Source organism: Molothrus aeneus, chromosome 6 (assembly GCF_037042795.1).
Source record: "Molothrus aeneus isolate 106 chromosome 6, BPBGC_Maene_1.0, whole genome shotgun sequence".
Lineage (NCBI taxonomy): Eukaryota > Metazoa > Chordata > Aves > Passeriformes > Icteridae > Molothrus > Molothrus aeneus.
The window spans coordinates 45,385,798-45,404,489 of record NC_089651.1 but is presented as its reverse complement, the minus strand read 5'-3'; the positions used below and the strand labels follow the sequence as shown (position 1 = coordinate 45,404,489).

At 38.3% G+C, this 18,692-nt stretch overlaps 1 protein-coding gene across 1 annotated transcript in view; it reads left to right on the top strand.

The window, feature by feature from the left end:
* The first annotated feature begins 7,308 nt into the window (after window positions 1-7,308).
* The window catches only part of PTPN21 (protein tyrosine phosphatase non-receptor type 21), a 40,026-nt gene continuing 28,642 nt past the window's right edge, over window positions 7,309-18,692 (top strand). Inside the window, exons 1-2 of the mRNA XM_066552130.1 lie at window positions 7,309-7,488; window positions 17,067-17,236. Coding sequence (XP_066408227.1) covers window positions 7,309-7,488; window positions 17,067-17,236 — 350 coding nt within the window. The remainder of the gene's footprint in view (window positions 7,489-17,066; window positions 17,237-18,692) is intronic.

Sequence of the window (18,692 nt, the reverse complement as noted above, 5' to 3'; positions counted from 1 at the left end):
AGCAAAAAAGAAGTAATGTTTGAGGCAAACAATTTATCTTTTGCACCAATGCCCTGGATTCACTTCAGCTGGTTTAATGAGTAGTCATATTATAGAAAGCCCAGCCTAGAGATAAAGGGTCTTTTCCAAGTAATGCCACTGATTAAAATAAACTCCAGGCATTGTAGTTAACAGCTGTATTAATCCCTTTCTGCATCACTGTTCCTAATATAAATCAAACATCATACAGACATAGCTTACACTAATTATTGCTAATGATCTGAGCTGTTTGCCTGACTCCACTGATGTTACAGCAAGAGAGAACCAATAACAAATCAGTTTAACTACACCATTCCATTTTAACCTTTAAGAGACGCATTTTGCTTTCTTAGATTACAAAGATTTCAATTATGTTGTACTGTGTTGTAGTATTGGAAAAAGAAAAATAATTATTGCAGTACAGAAAAAAGAATTAAGTTTATTTAATCAGTAAAGGACTTACTCTACAAAAAGCTACTGTGTTTGAGGAAAGTTTCCTTTGCAACTAATAGGAGGAGCTCATTTCTTCAAGTTCAGCACTACGTTCTGTGTAGGAAAACTGCCTGTTTTCTTCTAATAGGAAAATTCTATAACCTTAATTAGTTACTTAATAGAACATGTTCAACACTTTACAGTGCCTTCTAAGTAAAAATGAATCTTGTACACATGAAATTGCAGGCTTCAAGCATGTAATAGACATATGGTACGGTCATTTTTCTAGCACTCCTCTCTACTACCATCAAAAATATATAATGATGCATAAAGACCCAACCATCTCTTGCTTTCTCACAAATAAGAAATAGAATGATGAAAAAACAGGTAGGCTTCAGAACCAAAACATGATGAATAAAGTTAATTTCTTTAGAGAACAGCTTTCAGATTTAGAATTAGAGGTATTCTGACTTTTCAGTTCATGACATTACTATTTTTCATGGTGTAAATTAAGATATTTTTCCACATGACTTCTTCATTGTTTCAGCACTGTGGGAAAACCCCTTTAACTAGCAGTTTCCGGGTTATCCTGCCTGTGTTTTTATCACAAATGGGTAACTTTCCACTAGGCTGAGGAGTATATACTTGCATACCACTTTTCTGCCTGGAGGCTGCCTGATTCTGCTTCCTGTTTGGCTTGCTTCCAACTTTCTGTTTTACCTTTAGTCAATACAAAGGCCAGATGGAGAGTTCCTGTGGAATTGAAATAAGGTGAATATTTGCATCAAACTTCCACCTATCGCCTGATACATTCAGGCTGCAATCACATATTTGAACCAAGATAAAAAAACCAAACCAACCCTCCAAAAACCTGTCTCAGAAGGGAGGATGTCTTCCTTTTTCTGAGGAAAAAAAAAGTAGCAGGCCATCTTCAACCCAGTGGATAGAAACTTTCCCTTGTACCTATAGAACAAAGGGTGCAAAATTCAGCTCTGGGATATTATTCATTTCCTCACATAAACTTCCAAAACAGAATAAAGAGTACAGCAAAGATGAGGTCAAGAACCATGAGTGTTGTGAGTATTGGCCGGGACTTAAAGGGGGAAGCAGAAGCTCAGTACTGTGCCCTTAGGTAATCACTCTACATCTTACTGATGTGTCTTTTCCAGAATCCATCACATGTTCATGGATGCCTTTGTCTCTGTCCCTTTTATTAGAGTTGATAGTTGGAGCAAAGCAGGTAATACAGAGGTGGTGAGATAAAAAAAAAATGAGGTGGGGCAATATGGAGAAAGTGTGTAAAACCACAAAGTTTTGCCACAAACTGGGGTTATAAGAAGGAAAAAGCAGAAGAAAAATTATTTGTGAATACAAATGTGATGAGCTTCAAAAGGAGATGTAAGCTGCAAAGGAACATATTGACAATGTCATAGCTGTCTCTTTTAAGATGAGGTTTTGTCTTTAATGAAGAAGAAAATAAGGAGAATGCAGCAAGAACTAACTATGGAAAGCAAGGAGAGTCTAATAAATGCAATTTCTAGGCAGGCGATCAGACAGGAAAAGGGTGTGATGAAGAATTAGAATAGGAAATGTGGCAGAAATGAGAATTGACACTTTGTTTCCAGTATGAATAGTTTAGAAATAGGAGGGGTTGCCTCTGTAAACCTGAATTTTCATGACTTGGATTTTTCATACATTGTATCAGTCAGTTTTCTCCAGTAAATAACTGCAGTTCTGTTCTCTAGCAGACACCTTTAACAAAGATTATTTATTTAGGCTAGTTTGAGGTTAGTTTATTTTACTCAACAGAAGATTCCCCCAACTAATGGCTTATATATTGCTTATGGACTGCTCACCATAATTATGGCTGATGTATGGAGGGGAATAAAAAAGAGATACTCTGATCTCAGGGAAGATGATTGTGTCTAGGAGGGATAACTCAGAAGAATTCATTCTAGTACAAAATTACCTACATATTTCAGCTGAGATTAGTGTCCTCGTGAGCAACTTGCTATTTGCATAGTTGACCTGCAGGTTAGACCTGCTCAGACAGTAGCATGTTTGTGCACTTCACATTACCAAAACACTTTCTAGGTTTTACAGTTATTAGTCAGCATTCACATACTCACTTACCTTTTTCCTCATCCCTGACTGGTTCCAAATTTGTATAAATTTTTACCCAGTTCACTCAATGTGGAGAGCCAATATTCCAAATTGCACGCAACAATTGTTGATTTCACATGCACACAAGCACATGGAGGTCTTCATATACTTGTGAGACTGGAGCACAGCCCCTCTTGTGGTGTTTGTATTAGTTAAACACTATAAATAGTCCTGAATTTATATGCATTTAAAGCTTGCTAAGACAGCTGTTCTTAAGGGTATAATTTCTACTGACACCTTTAGGAGTTTTTAAGTCCAGACAGACTGAAAGATCAGCCTTTAGTCTGCATTTTTTTTTTCTGTGTATCTCACTAACAGCTGAAACTTTGCAAGGACATAAATGTATATGCATAGGTCATTTGGTAAAGCACATAGGGATTAAACCTTGAAAATATTTCCAAGCTGCATGAAAATAACACCCACAGAATTTTGGTAAGACATTTGCCTTAATTGGAAAGGCTTAAAATAAATGATCATATGATTAAAAAAAGCAAGGATTGCCTGCTATTTGTTGTAACCCCTATTTCTGTAGCGCCCCTGTAGCCAGAGAAGCAGCTGTTCATTGCTGACATTCTCCCTGCCAGGCATTCCAACTCTCTGAGGTAATGGGCTACAAGCATACGGGCCTTCGCTTTAATTCTTTCAGCGTATCCTTCCGCATGGTTAGAGCGAGGGGAACGCCTCCAGGAAAAGAAATTAAATGCACACACACAGAGGCACCCAGGGACGGCCGATTCGAAAATATTTCTGAGAACGCAATTTGCGCTCATGCGGCACAGCGTCACATGAAAGAAGCCGCCTGAAGAGCCGGCTGGCACAGGTTTATTTTGTTGTAGTATTTTCTTCCACCCCCCCAGCTCTTTACCCAGTGGAATGATATCCAGAGCAAGTTTTTTGAGACAGGAAGTGAGGAATGTTTTCACTATGAGTGATCTGAGAAGAAGGTGGGTTAGCCGAGCTAGCAGCTGTTTCGGACGGGAGGAACACAGTAAGTCAGTTCCCGAGGAATACAGATGAGATGGCTCCGGCAGAAGAAGCCTTGGAGCGCTGGGGTTTTTTTTCGGCTACACGTATGTGAAAGGAGACCCGGTGTCTTTGGATCGCGGTGCAAGGTAAGGGGAAAACAGCGGGCACAGTAAACACATAGCGGGCGATCTTCTCTGCTGTGTACTGTAAGGCTGTAGAGTTTCAACCACTTACTTTTTGAAAAGTAAATGGTTGAAATTGGTTGTGGGACTGTGCTTCTGGAGGTGAGCTAAGTCTGAGATATGCACTTACTGCTGCTCTCTCCGAGAGTCCGAGAGTCATGTCAAAGATTAACTGGTAAAACAAAGAGAGGGTGGAGTATTTTGATTACTTTTTTGGCTCCCAAATATCTGTGAAATAAAAATATATGTATTTCAAGAATGTGAAGTAATAGGAACCCTTTTTCACCACGATATATTGCAGTTTTATTTCGATTACTGTCATTTATGCAGGCTATTTAAAAAAAATTGTAAAGTCAAATGGTAATAATTGAGGGGGGAGTAGGAGGTGAAGGTAAAGGAGGAAGATATCACAGTGCTCAGTAATCACACATTAGTCATGGCCATGTTGCTGAAATTCTAATATAGCATTTTTGAAGCTACAGGTTGCTGTTGAAGTATAAAGGTACAAAGTTTGGCCACTAAAGACATTATTAGCTGTTGCACGAAAATTCCAGGCTTGGTAAATAAAAGCTTGTTATTGTAAAGGTCATCAGTTGGCTTTGTAACTCCTGGCAGTATGTAACCATGAGTTTTTTGCTAAAGTAGCTTAAAACAATGCAGGTAGGTCTGAATTTAAAGTAATGCAGCAGGCAAATTTGAGAGCACCTAGGACTGCAGAATGCACAGCTGCTGAATAAAAGCAGCACAGCTATGTTTGCAAGAACTACACATGGCTAGCAGTAGAAGATACTGAATGATACCCCATTTGTTTGTTATTCAGCAAACTTGTCTTAGTTCTACAATATTATATGTTAGGAATCTTTTTTTAATTGGTCTTTGGTGACGTGGTCTGGAAGTCAATTACTTGAGTTTTTCTTGTTATAGATGGGTTTCAGAAGTCATGAAGATTATGTCAGGCATACAAAAATGAAATAATTTAGGGTAAATGCTCAGTGGAGCATTCAGTGTAAACAACAGATCATAACCTGGAGAATGTTCCTGGCTGGCACATTGTGCTCTAAACTTCCTTCCTATGTTTGCATTGCTACCTGTTTGCATAGTGAAATAACTGAAAGTCTGAGGCTGCCTCATGTCAGCTTTAGATGGTTTGGAAATTTCACTTGTCAGGTTAGCCTCTGGTTAGTGATTTTTGTTTTGGGTTTTTTCCCCAAATACTCTTAGAATACGTTTCTAACCCTTGATATGGACATAGAAGATTGAAAGTCTTTCACACTCAGTGGTACTCCATAAAACCTGAGATTTTCTGCACTTCTGCATTTCTGACTGTAGCTTTCAGAGAGGAGTAAATTGGTTTCTCTCATTGCTGTAGCACCAAAGAAGACACCTAACTGTGCAAAGAATGTATTGGAAAATGGACCTCGAGGACAGGAGCTAAGGTCAGCCAGCTAAAAGTTACTCTGTCAGGAATAAACCCAGTGCAAGATTCTGCTGGCAGTGGACAGGGAACTAAAAGCTTCTGTCTGTAGAGCATTCCCTGCATGCTGTTCAAGCAGGGCTGGATTTGGAGGATCAACGTGCAGAGGGAGTAATAATGTGAGGATTCCCTCTGTAATCCTAAATTTTTCAGGGAAACCTGTTGCTATCTGTTGTTTCTTCTACAGCTACACCCAAAACCGAATTTGTTGGTGTTTGGGTGGGGATAGTTTTCTCATTCAGCTGAGATTTTAGGTGGTATCTCTTGATGATAATGATAGAATTGCTTCAAGATTATCACAAACGAGGTCATGAAATATGCTTCTGGTCATTCTTTGGAGTAGGGTTGCAAAGATGTCATTGAGAAAAAACACTGTGCTCTCTCCTTTTTCTCCCCATTGTAGGCCTTTAATATCTTTCCACCTTCCTTTCTTCTTTGCAGTGCTGCTGGCTGGGGAGTAGGGAGTCTGATATGGGGTTTTTAGCCTAAAGAGTTTGTGGTTATGTTGGATAAGTTTCTAGGTGGGTATATGAATGTCCGAGGAGAATGTGGTATCTGTGCGTTTGCAGCTATTCCTTTGAGTTTAAAAGCAGGTGTGCTAGGAAGACTATTTCTTCTTGTTCCTCCATTCCAAAGAAACACATACCCGCACGTTCCTCCTGTCTGGTCATCCTAAGAGTCCTCAGAAATCAAATTGTGCCTTTTAATATACGCTACTAATACATGCCAGCCTGGAAAAACAATAAAAATCAAGAAGCAAAGTAGGCGTTTGTTTTCATTCCCGTTCCGTCGGGGCGGCGCTGCCGCTAGAGGAGCAGGGGCAGAGCTCCTGCCCGCGGCCGGAGGCAGCAGCGCGGCGGGGCCGAGCGGCGCTGCCCGGCCCGGGCGCGGCTCCGGGGGCGCTCCCGCCGCCGCCCCGCACGCCCAGCCCAGGCAGAGCCGCCTCGCCGAGGGAATGGCATCCCTGACCGGGGCAGCGGCGTGCAACGGGGGCATCGCTAAGGAGCCTTCCAGCCCAGACCTTTCCGTCACTCTGTGACAAATTTCACAGACTGGGCGGCGTGCGCTAAGAAAACACTTGGAAAAGGAGGAAGGCAAAGCATGGAATAGAGTTGACAGGAGAAGAGGCGTGAAGGTGTTTGCAAAAAGCGGGGAGATGGGTGGCTACCTGTAGTCTGGGTGAGAGTATGTTTTTCAAGGAAGAATTAGAAAATAAATGGTCCTCAGAATTTGCATATTCTCTTGGTGAGGCAAAGCATAACCTGAAGCATCATACAGCAGTTTAGCATGAGGAATAATGGTACGACTTGCTGTAATCCATGGAAGATTAAAGGAATTGCACTTTAATTGTCTGGTAAGGTGTGAGTTTTAAGGCCTCCCTTGCCTTTCTTTTTTTCCCCTTTATCATTTATGGGGCTTGGTTTTGTGTTTACTCCAACAGCAGATAGTGGCTGAGGCTGCACAACGCTCTGAAAAACAAGCCAGGTTGCTGGATTTGCTCGTAAAAAAAATGTCTTTGTTCAGTATTACAAATACCTTAGGCAACTCAGATTTCATAAACATATTTTATTTAAATACCAATTCAGTTTATAAATACTTATTTTAAGACACTGCAGTCACACATGATTAAGATTCATTATTCACTTGTGAGTTTAAAAAAAAGAAATCAACTTGCCAAAACCCAATGTCATTGTGGAAAAACCTGAAACTCTGGAACTTATTTCATTATTTGAATACATAACAGCCCTGCATTTTGGAAAGGTAGACTGATTATTTAGATTTAGAAAAAAATATACATGTTATGTTTCCCATGTTACCATTCCCTTTTCAGTCAAAGTATTTCTGATTCTTGTACTACTTCTCTTTCATTCCTTACTAGGACTCCAGTGGATGTCTCTTCTCCTTGTCTCTTGGTGGAAAACTTGCTTGGCTTTAATGGATACTGCTGCTGCTGGTTGATCTCTGGAGACTTTACAGCTCCTTACCTTTTGAGAGGAGGTGCCTTCTCACCGCCTCTCAAGGTCTCAGTGGTAGTAGCTCTTTATCACTAACCATCTCTGGGGGAAAAAGAAGATGCCTCTACCTTTTGGGTTAAAATTGAAACGAACTCGACGTTACACAGTATCCAGCAAGAGTTGCTTGGTGGCTCGTATCCAGCTGCTCAACAATGAATTTGTGGAGTTCACACTGTCAGTGGAAAGCACAGGCCAGGAAAGTCTGGAAGCAGTGGCTCAGAGGCTTGAATTGCGGGAGGTAAGTGAGTTGTCAAGTGAAGGCGTAACTTTAGTTTTTGGTGCTCAATGACCTATGTGGTAACTCCTTGCCATGTAGGGTGATCAGCTGATCAGCTCCTGGAGCAGCTGTCCTGTGTTCCCCTTGTTTCTTCACCTTCTGGTCTTTATGGGGACTTGGATTGCTCCTAAACAGTTGTTAAAGTTGTTACAGAGTTTAGGGAATGTTCAAGGGGAGGAAATGTGAGAAGTATCAGTGAATAAAAGCTTAGAATGCAGCAAAAAAAAGGGCAACTGTTTTTTAAACATGACATTGATGAAAATTCTACTTGAAAAAACCAAGGAAGAAAATTGTTTCTACCTAAGCAACCTAAGCAACATGATTGAAAACTACAACAAGACTTGAGTCATAAGACAGCTTTTTATTTGTGTGTATTTTTTTTTTCTGATGGATTAGTGCTGTAGAAAGAATCTAAAGCACAAAATGTGATAAGTGTACCAGTTACCAACTGTTTGTCTTGCTTGTTTAAATACCACAAATATATTGGCAGACACTGTCTTGGAGTTCATACACAGTCATATAGATTGAGCGCTGGCCTAATGGCAAGATAGTTTGTGCTAGTTGAATATGTAAATATCTGTTCAACCTGTTTTCCGCCCAAAATCTCCGTACTTGGTATTTTGAAGGATATTTTTGGAACTGAAATTTACTCTTCCACACATTTAGTGATTATTTCTACACCTTCTGTGTTGAGTGAATTCCTTCTGAAATGCTAAGCTTTGAAATGTTCATAGAAATCTACTTAGATGACCAACATATGAACCAATGTCATTATTTTATAAAATTTTTGAGCACAGGTGGTTTGAAGGCAGTATTTGAATGCTCTCAGTTCTGGGTGAACTGACATTTCCCCCTAGAGTCTGAAAGGTTTCGTTTAGTTGATTTTGGAGTCATTGAACTACGACAGCATGTGCACTTCTGGGGGGCAGGAGAGAAAACTAGTGATACAAGTCTAGGGTTGCTAACATTGTTCTGAAAAATACCCTTTTGTTCTGTTATGTAGTCTGCCACAGAATGACCTTTTGATTATGGAATTCAAATACAGGATGAAAGCCCTGGACTTAGGTAACCAAAATATGAGTAATTGTGAAAATTTTTAGTAATAAATATTTGCATTTATAACTATAATCTTTTGAAATATTATCTTTTTATTGTCAAGAAATGGCAACTGTTGGTAACTTTGCTCAAATATTGAGCAAATATATTTAGAACTCAGTCCTGCAAACATTTATTACTTTAGAAAGCATGCATTACTGTAGGATTCCTCAGTGGGAAATGTTATAAATAGTCATTTGTTTTCAAAAATGCTTTTTATTCTTTCTGTAGAAGAATAATAAGAAATGAAATAGACGTGAAGCCATAAGAGTTTGTTTATTATGGTTGTTTTCAATTGCAATATGCATTCTTGTAGAGTCTCCAAGTGTTTTTTTAGTGTACAGTTATTTTGGAAAATGCAGCTCTTTGCAAGGGTATGTCTTCTTTTTTAAATCTTTCTCCTTGTAACAAAAGGAGAATCTAGCTATGCTTGTAGCCTTAGTATTTACTTAGAACACATCAGATATCGTATATTTAGAATTCAATTATTGTTGAGTGAATGGAGTTTGTCAATTTTATCTGTCTACTTTCAGATGTAACTTCTTAGTCACAGAAAGTATAGAAGTTTTGCTGTTTGCAAAATGGAAAGGCTTTGTCTTCCTGAATGATGACTACTAGCTTCTATTGAACCAGTCACAGAGTGCTGGAAATGCAGTTTTTTCAGCTATTCTTCATTTTCTTGTTCTTTGGAAGCACTCCTAAATATCTTTTTAAAAACAAACACACACACACACACACACACAAAAAAAAAAAAAAAGATAGCAAGAGATGCAATTCCCTCAATTAAGGATCATATATCAGAATAAGGGAGTTGACAGTACACTATTGAACTCTGAGCAGATTCCTTCAGTCATGCATTCTTGCATGGATTATTTTGGCAGGAAAATGTTTTGCAATAAAAAGGAATGGAAAATAGGGATATAAATTACTTTCCAGAGCTTGCATTCAAAAAAAGTTGTTCTGCCTTTAAATAGTCAGATTTGCCAAGCAGATACTGGATCACTCCTGATGGCTTGCTTAGTAGAAAGTTTTCAGAAAGAAAAATGTGTTCAGCACTTTCCTTAAACCTGCAAAAACAACTTTAGTCTTTGATGCAGTAAAATACAAAGTATTTCTGTAAGAAGTTGCCTATTTTTAGTTCACTGAGCAGCCTTAAAGCATGAAGTTGAATTCTAAGTGTTCAACATGAAAGTATGACTGTTTATTTAAATACTGAGACTGGGGACCATTCTCACATCCAAGGTATCAGTTTCAGATTACTGTATATGGCCTCCACAGCTAGGACAAGCAGTTCCCAAGCATCTTCAAAACAGTTTACTGCATGTGGCATTAGGGGAATCTCTACCATTTTTTACACATTGAGTGGTAACATTTGTAAATACCTCTTTCTCTCTGGTGTAGTTTGGAATTACTGAATTTGGACAGTTGAACTGAACTATTTTTAATGGTGTGCCATCTTTTAAGATATTTGTTTTAACAGATCATTATGTAAATGAGTAACCTTCAAATTATGCATTGCATGGCTAAACACTGTTTTTCTTTTGATTTTCCAATTAGTACTTCTCAATTTCCAAGTTGTGTACTAGTATGGACACATAGTTAGCATTTAGGAAGATTTACATATGTTGACAATTTTATTTTTTTTACGTAATGGTAAACTTTATAGAAAAGTGAAATGAATTCATTAAACTGAGTATCTTCTGGTATTCCTAGAATGTGACTCATCAGGCATGAGTATGTAATCCAGCTCTCTTAAACTGAGGAACTGGGGAAAGAAGCCAAAGGGAATAGTGAACATAAGTTACTTACCTTTGTAGAACAGTCTGTCTTCTATCCCATGAGAGAACTATAACCAAACATGATTTATGCAAAAAGGTGGTACAGAAAACCATTCTGGAATCACAAGTTTTGAAAAACTGCTGAGTTCTCTACTGGTTAACTACCTTAAAAAGTATGTACAACAGTGCTAATCTTGCATCTAAGGCATGAATATGCAAATGAAATCCTTGAAAATATAGAGATTTTTAAAACATTGTAATATAGCTACAATGTACATTAGTACATTAGCTAGGTTTGGCAGGAGATGTTATAACTGGTGTCTTTCTCTTGTTAATTTTTTGTTATTGTTGTTGTTTTGTAAACAGCACAGCACTTCTAAACCAGAGAGAAGGGGCAAATTCTGATACTGTGTACAAGCAGAGTCTGACTTAACTGCAGATATGTGGTAGAGTGCAAAAATAAGAACCAATGGCAGGGAACTTCTGTGGAGTGTATGTGTTGTGCATATGGAAGTTCCTGTGTTTGTTTTGGATATGCAGAGGAAAAGGAACCAAGGTTATCTGGATCCTGAATAACTTCAAAGTTCTGAAACAGTGCTTCGGAAATGCTTGAACTATGCTGTAAAACTGTGCTCTGAATTCTAAAACATCAGTTCTCTTTTGGAGAAAACACAAAAAGATACCTTTAATTCAATGTGGTGGTTTCTTAAATGTGTTTTGCATATGAAAAGAGTGCCTTTAAAATCAGATCAAGTGCAACCATAAATATTTTTATGTCTGTATGTATCAGTAACCATATTGACTGACAAATGAGAGTTGGGCCATGCCATGACAGAGGGATCATGAACACAATTATGTTTATGTTTTGTATCAAAGTCTGACAACATTTTAGCTGATGCTTGTAGAAATAGGAGGAGAAGCAGTGCTTGTAGTTGAACTTCTGTGATTGCCTCTCTCAACCAAATTTTCCTGATAATTAGGAAAGGAGAAATTGACATGGGGGAATGCATATAAGAATGCCAGTCTTCCATGTGTAATCTGATTAGTTTAAAAGATGCTGCTTTATTGAAAAGCAAATTTGAATCCATCTAAAATAAATACTAATTATAAGAGTGTGATAATTGTAATTTAGGAACCAAGATAAACTGAAGGACAGAGCAGTTAGGCAAAAATCAGTAGCTGCCTCAGTTCAATTATTGTTCTTCCTTCCTCTGACGAAAAGAAGATATACATTCTGGTAAAGGGTTTGCAGTCAGTCATATACTGAGCAGCACAAAAGGAAGGTTTTACCATGAAAACAATAGTGGCAATTAGGAAGCCCTGCCCCTGATTTCTTTAGCATTTTTATAAAGTTAAGTCAGAATTTGAATATGCCACTTAATTGCATTTTGTTTACCATCATGTCAGTGGATTGCTGTACAGTTTTATACCAATTTTGACAGAAGAGGTTTTCTTTCTTCTGAAGCAAAGGCATTAGGTTATTGTTTAGTATTTTTAGACTTTGAAATTTTTCCCTTTCGTAAAGCAATCAGAACTTAAGCCTCTGGTGAATGGGAACATGATACTTCTAATATTACTGATGTGTAAGGTGAAGTCAAAAGCAGTTATGTGAGTTCATCCTTCTCAGAGCCTTGAACAGTGGTGGGAAAAAGTAACATGATTTTTTTCAAAAAAAGTATATTTATGCATTTCTGAGTCATCTTGATAACTGACCTATCTCTGCCAGAGGTTAAAATATAACTTGGACATAATGTTTTCTGTGCAATATGAAGGTATGGCTCTTTAGCTTGTAAATTAGTCAGCTTACCTTTGTCAAATGTCCTGATGAGTAGAATCTTCCTTGCTTGTTAGAAGATTGTTTATTCAAGATAGTTGAAGGATATGAAACATAGTGTATTGTGATTTGTACAGTGTTTCATTAGAATAAATTAGAATACATCAGATTACCTTGCAACATATTGATTTGCTTGTTTATTTCTTATCCCTTCTGTTTTGCTTTAAACTATAGTTGGTAATTAATTTGTTTAAATAGCATTTGTGAAATCCATATTAGAGTAGTTAGGGGAAAATAATTGTGTGAATGTTGGGAAAAAAACATTTCCATTATGAAAGAACTAAGATTTAAGAATAAATTGTCTCTTTGTTCATACAACTATTTTGCTAAATATTCCCTCCTGCAGCTACAGTTGAAGATCTTGTCAGTGCTGGAACAACAAAAAAAGTGTAGACAAAAGTACCTACACTAAATAGCTTCAATATGGGGGAAAGGGAGGGATTTTTGTCAGTGATCCTCCTATTTCTGCAAGAAGAATTGGTCATGGTGGTAAATAGAGAAGTGCAACTTTCTGCTTAGTGGCTGCTACATGATGGGAGTCACAGAGGTTTTTTTCTCCACCTCTTCCAGGAAATCTTGGATATTGTACACTGGCCAGTCCAGGCTGCTCCAAGTCCTTTCTCAGGTAGAGATTGGGATGTTTTGTGGAGGAGGTTGTCTGTTGTGATAAGAATGGAGTTTCTGGAGAATTTTTGAGGCCTGTTGTCTCCTTCTGTAGCTCTTAACAGTGAGCGTAGGGAAAAACTTTCATTTGGTATCTGCCAGTTGTGCTTAGTACAAGATTATTGACCCAGTCCTCCTGCATGTGGTTTATTTCAACTGTGCTGTCCTGATAGCAGGAGCTGTTCTGTATCCAAGCATATAATAAAGCTAGATGTGGTGGAGCCCTTGGGCTAACTGGGATTTTATGAGTTTGACTGCAGTGCTTATCCTTCAATAAGAAAAGGTGTTTTCAGCATTCTGATCCAGGAAGTCTTACAGTTTGTAAAAGAGGTAAAGCCAGTGTAAAAGAGGAAAAGCCTGGAAATATATTTTGACTGCATTTGTCTACTATTGTTTTATCTTTTCTGATTTTTTTCCTCAGATCTTAGGATGGGAATTCCTCAGGTACCTTTGAGGCAGGTAGCCAAATGCATTAATTAGAAGGCACTGTATTAACCAGTCTCTTGGTAATCTATGACATATTTTGTAAGATTTATAGCACAGGATATGGACATAACCTGGAAAATATATTATTAAATATGTAAGGTTGAAGTAAATTTTGAACACTGCTATGCCTCAGGGGACCTCCAAGGATTGCGTGGTCCTACCTGTGCTCAGGAGGATCAGCTGCTTCAGGGGTTGCCTGGGTTTACCACCCAGGTGCCTCCAAGGATAGAGATTTGACACCTCTTTGGGCTATCTGTTCCAGTGTTTGGCTAGTCTTGTTGTGAATTTTTTTTCCTGATCTATTGGAATTTCCCACTGTGCACTTTGTCCCCAGTGCTTCTCATACTTGCTGTGATTACTTCCAAGGAGACTCTGGCTCTACTTCTCTGTTGTGTCCTGCTCTTAGGCAGCTTAAGTCCACAGTAAGATTTTACTTTGTCTCTTCTAAGGCTGATCAGCCCCACTTCTCTGACTTTCACTGTACATCATGCCAGAGGATCTAATGACGTCACCTGCAGTAATGGAGTTTTGTGGCACTCAAACCTGCAGAAACTCCTCTGCTTAGCTTGGGAATTCTGGGTGACCTCAGTGATGAAGTCACTCCCTCCAGCTTGTGGGCTGGGAATACTGTGTGGGGCTTTTGGTACTTTTGTGTTCTTGATAGCTCTTGAAATTTTATGCAAAAATATTTACTGTCTCTGGTGTCAGAAAGCAAGTTAGGTAGAAATTAACTGTGCAGAAATTATATGTTCCTTTTATTTCTGTTTGATTTTCTTCAGAGGGGTTGGGTCATGAATAAGTCACTAAAATAAACAAACCTCAAAGTAGTGTTAATCTTAACAGCTTAACATATTTTAAGAATTATGTCATGGCATTCTTTTTAGCACTGGATGTTGTCCTGAGCTGCTAATAATAAAATGTTTTAGCAATGAATAAAAGTGGGTTCTATTTTAATCAGTGCGAATATTCCAGGGTGCATAAGCTCCTCTGAAAACTCACAGGATCAAATTCTGCCCTTGAAGTGAAATGAAAGGTTTGCATAGAAGTTAGAAGACCAACTTTGGTCTGTAGTATTTTGCATGGCTTAAAGATATGCTGGATTCCAGAGGATATTTTAAAATGTGGAACATTTTTCTTAGTCTGTTATGCCAGTAACTGCTCAGTTGTGTGTAGGCAAGAAAAAGTGGTTAGTGTGTCCAAGAAATAGATCTACTCAAGTCATCATCATGCCTTAAAAAATAGTCTATACATTCAGTTTAAATTCAGGGTGTAGAACCAGGAGTATTTTTACATCAGAGAGTTTGTAACAGTGGCAATGTTTGTGGTCTCTTCTCCTCACCTTTGTTATACATTGTGCTTCTGTGAGGTTTAAGTACACCAAGGCTGCAAGTGAGTTTATTCAAACAATTGCTGTACTTGTTTTTGGGTGTATTTTCAGTTGGTTTACAAATGTGTTTGTGTGATATCATCTATACAAGTCTTTCAGCTGTAGCTCTTACCCTTTGCTTTCAGTCTCTGCCATGGCCATTGCCCTTGCCCAGAATGTTGTGGTTCCACATTTTAGTGCTCAGTCCGAGGCTGATGTGGTTGTCCTGTCAGAGAATTGGGCTGGGTCAGAGCAGAATGTCAGCATCCTGGCCTAACTTTGGCTCCTGTGACTGGATGCATGCTGTTAACAGTCTTGGGATGAAAGAGAAACACACCTTTTTACACACATTCCTTTCCTTACTCAGTCTGCAGGAAGGATTAAGGAGGAGTCAGTCATTCAGTACATTCTATCCTTTTTAGCATGTGATATTGCAGTGAACATGATATTTCTTTTGTAATGGTGTTTCTGTGGTTCTAGTGTTGGGGTTTTTTCCCTAGCATCTTATGGAATTGAAGATACTGTCTTCACAATATCCCTGTGGGGTGGTGGTGGTCATCTATTGATTGGGGGATTGAAGAATAGAAATAAAATGTGGTTTCAGGTATCAGCAAACTTTGTGTGCTTGGACTGGGAAATAACAAATGTGTTGTTTATATTATTTATATTCAGAGCCATATTTCTTTTAGTAGGAGTAGGCATTCATGTGTGACAGGAAATCTAAGGGAAGTGGGGAAGGCAAATGGAAAATGACGTGGGACAGCAGTAGGGCAAAGCAAGGCTCCTCTGGGGACCTGGTAGGAGGCTCCCAGGGGATGCTGAAGGACAAAAGAGCACAGGACAGCTTCCCAGCAAAAGCTGAGCTCATTAAAGCATATGCATGGCTCACTGCATGAGCAGGAAAAGGAGCAGATAGAGCAGAGCAGGAAGATATCTTGCCTGAGTGGGCCACTCCTGACCAAGCCAAAACACAACACAGAGTGTGCACTGTAACAGACCACCTAGAGAGGCTGAGGGATGGCACCCCTGGAAGGTCAAAATCCCACTGGACAGCATCTTGAGTGACACAACCTCATTTTTATTAGATCCTCTCCCAGAAGGAGTCTGGATCAGAGTGTTTTTCTCTTGCTCCACAGTATGGTTCTAAATCCATACTGCAGAGTCACCCCAAAAAAATTAAATTTCTCCACTATGTTTATATTTACTAAAATCTGATCCCACAATACTTATTTAGCTCAGTTCTGAACCAGCAAACAGATATGGACTGGAAAATATTCATGTCATTATCATAGCAAAACTAGGTATCATAATTAGAAGTGTTTTAACCAAAGGAGAGAGATAAGTGTTAAGAATTACCAATTAGATCTGTAGGTATTTACATGAAAATTCTCCAAGTCCTTCCTACATAAATTTGAATGTATTTAGAAATTGTACAACTGCCAACACCTTTAATCCAATATTTTTCCTTACATATTTTCAGACATTTTTAAGTTACACAAAATAAAGTTTTTAAGGATGGAGTTTTATAAAGCAGAGGGAATATTTATCATGATTTCTCTAAATCAATAATTTCCGTCAACTAGTCATGGAAAAATTGTCTCCCTAGTAAAAAAAGTATTTACTGTTGTTTTCTCAAAAGCTCTAGCATTTTGATATTGTGGAGAACAGATTTGAAATTCATTGGGGAGCTACAGCTTTTAGTAGAAGAAGGCCACTTCAGTACATTCCTGCAAAAACTCGCCCATATACACATTTGAAAATTTTTATACACACATCTTAGTTTCCAGTCTAAACAGGATGATGAGTCCACTCATGGGGTTCCAGATTTTCTTTACAGCTCTGACAGGCTGTGTGTGCAACAACCACAGCATGGGTGTCCTGTGCTCTTTTGTCCTTCAGCATCCCCTGGGAGCCTCCTACCAGGTCCCCCGAGGAGCCTTGCTTTGCCCTACTGCTGTCCCACGTCATTTTCCATTTGCCTTCCCCACTTCCCTTAGATTTCCTGTCACACATGAATGCCTACTGCTAGCATCTGTGAATGGCCACAACAGAGTTATGAGTTATGAACTGTTTCCAAATAAAGAGTAGTTCTGGTGCTGTTTTAGGTGGGGGACCTTATGTACCTGGGTTGGTTATCTGGAGGTAATGTCTGCTTTTTATGGTAAATGTCTCTGCAGTTCCCTGACGTTTTCAATAATCCATAGCCTTACTCAGTGCTTTAAAACATTTATTTCTAAGTAGCAAGACTTTCATCCAGTATATTTTATCTAATATCACAATATTAACTTTTTTTCATCATTAAACACCTCTTTTTCAGATTACATATTTCAGTCTCTGGTATTATAATAAGCAGAATCAGCGCAGATGGGTAGATTTGGACAAGCCTCTGAAAAAGCAGCTGGACAAATATGCCATGGAGCCAACTGTGTATTTTGGAGTAGTGTTCTATGTGCCTACTGTTTCTCAGCTTCAGCAGGAGATTACCAGGTAAACCTCATAGTATAAACTTCTATGTGTTTTATAAATTTGCTCTCAACATTCTGAAATGTATAGTTTATTTAAGAGTTGTCTGCTTTCCACTCCCCTAGCTTTATAGAAATGAAAACTATTTTAGATAGAATTTATGTTCAAACTGTATGCTAATTTATCTTTGGAATAATTAAAGTATGTGATAAACTAAGCAAGCAACTATTTTTTTTTTGTGATCTTAGGAATCTGCTCAAACCTGTTTTAAGTAAAAGGCTTACCTGCATGGTCAGACTTTTAATTTAGTCCCTTCATTGACTTTTGAATTTGTTTTGAATTTGCTCGACTTTTTAATTTGTTTGTTTGTTTTTGTTTTTTGTTTTGAAGATCCATATGTTGCTTTCATGGACATCTATCCTGCCCAAAGCACTTGCAGATTTTATTAAGCTATGCTTTCTTTGTTTTGCTTTCAGTACTTTCTGTTCTTTTCCTAGAGTACATTGGCACTACAGGCTACTTTGGCTTCTGATTCTTTCTTTTTTTTTTTTTTTTTTTGGTGTATCACTGAGCCATAAATATGGATATTAGTTCTGGTGTTATGTGTATGTTTCTTCTGTGAAACCGGGGAACATCACATAATTGTTGCTGACTGCAGAGGGAAAAGTAAAATTGAGCATAAATACCTATTATTGATTACCTGTTATTCCTATGGGCCTGTACATTGGCTTCTAATGGCTTAATGTGTATAGTTCTGATTTAATGATTATTTTTAATTGGCAATTGGGTACAAAACCCCATAGCTGGATTATAGACACGTATTGTTTTATCAAAAATACGTGCTTGTATTAACTAAATCATTTAAGCTAAAAACCTTTAAGTTGGCCCTGTTTTGAATGGGGAGTTGAAGCAGATGATCGCTCAGAGGTCCTTTTCATCTTAATTTATTCTGTGGTTACATGAAACTGTCTCTGTTCCTAAAATACCTTTCCTGCTAATTGTGATGAGAAAGCTTTTCAGGGTCACCAGGTGCAGACCTCTTGGTGCAGACACTGGTGCTGTTGTTACTGCTCAATGCTTGACAGCTTTCGTTTTTGGGTTTATGTGTAATTGCTGATTTATTTTTTTTTTAACTCCAAAGTTTTGTGCTATTTCTTGGTAATTTTAGGGGCTCAAAAATCTCTGGTTCGGATTCTGTGTTGTTGTACATTAGAGTGAGATCGAGGTGTTGCATTGGGAAGCTAAATTGCCTGAAAAACCTTAAATAGTCTTCTCTGGCATTTATTTAAAGAATATGGTGTTTATACTGGAGCTTTAACAAAAATCTGGCAGTGTGCTACCTGGTAGAAAGCAGGAATTTATGTGCCAGTCTTATGTTTGTGTCCTAGAGCATGGTTCTTACTTTGATAGTAAGTGTCTGGGTTAGTCTCGGAAATCTATGGATTTTTTCATGCCTGTTTGATATAAATGAGATTGAACA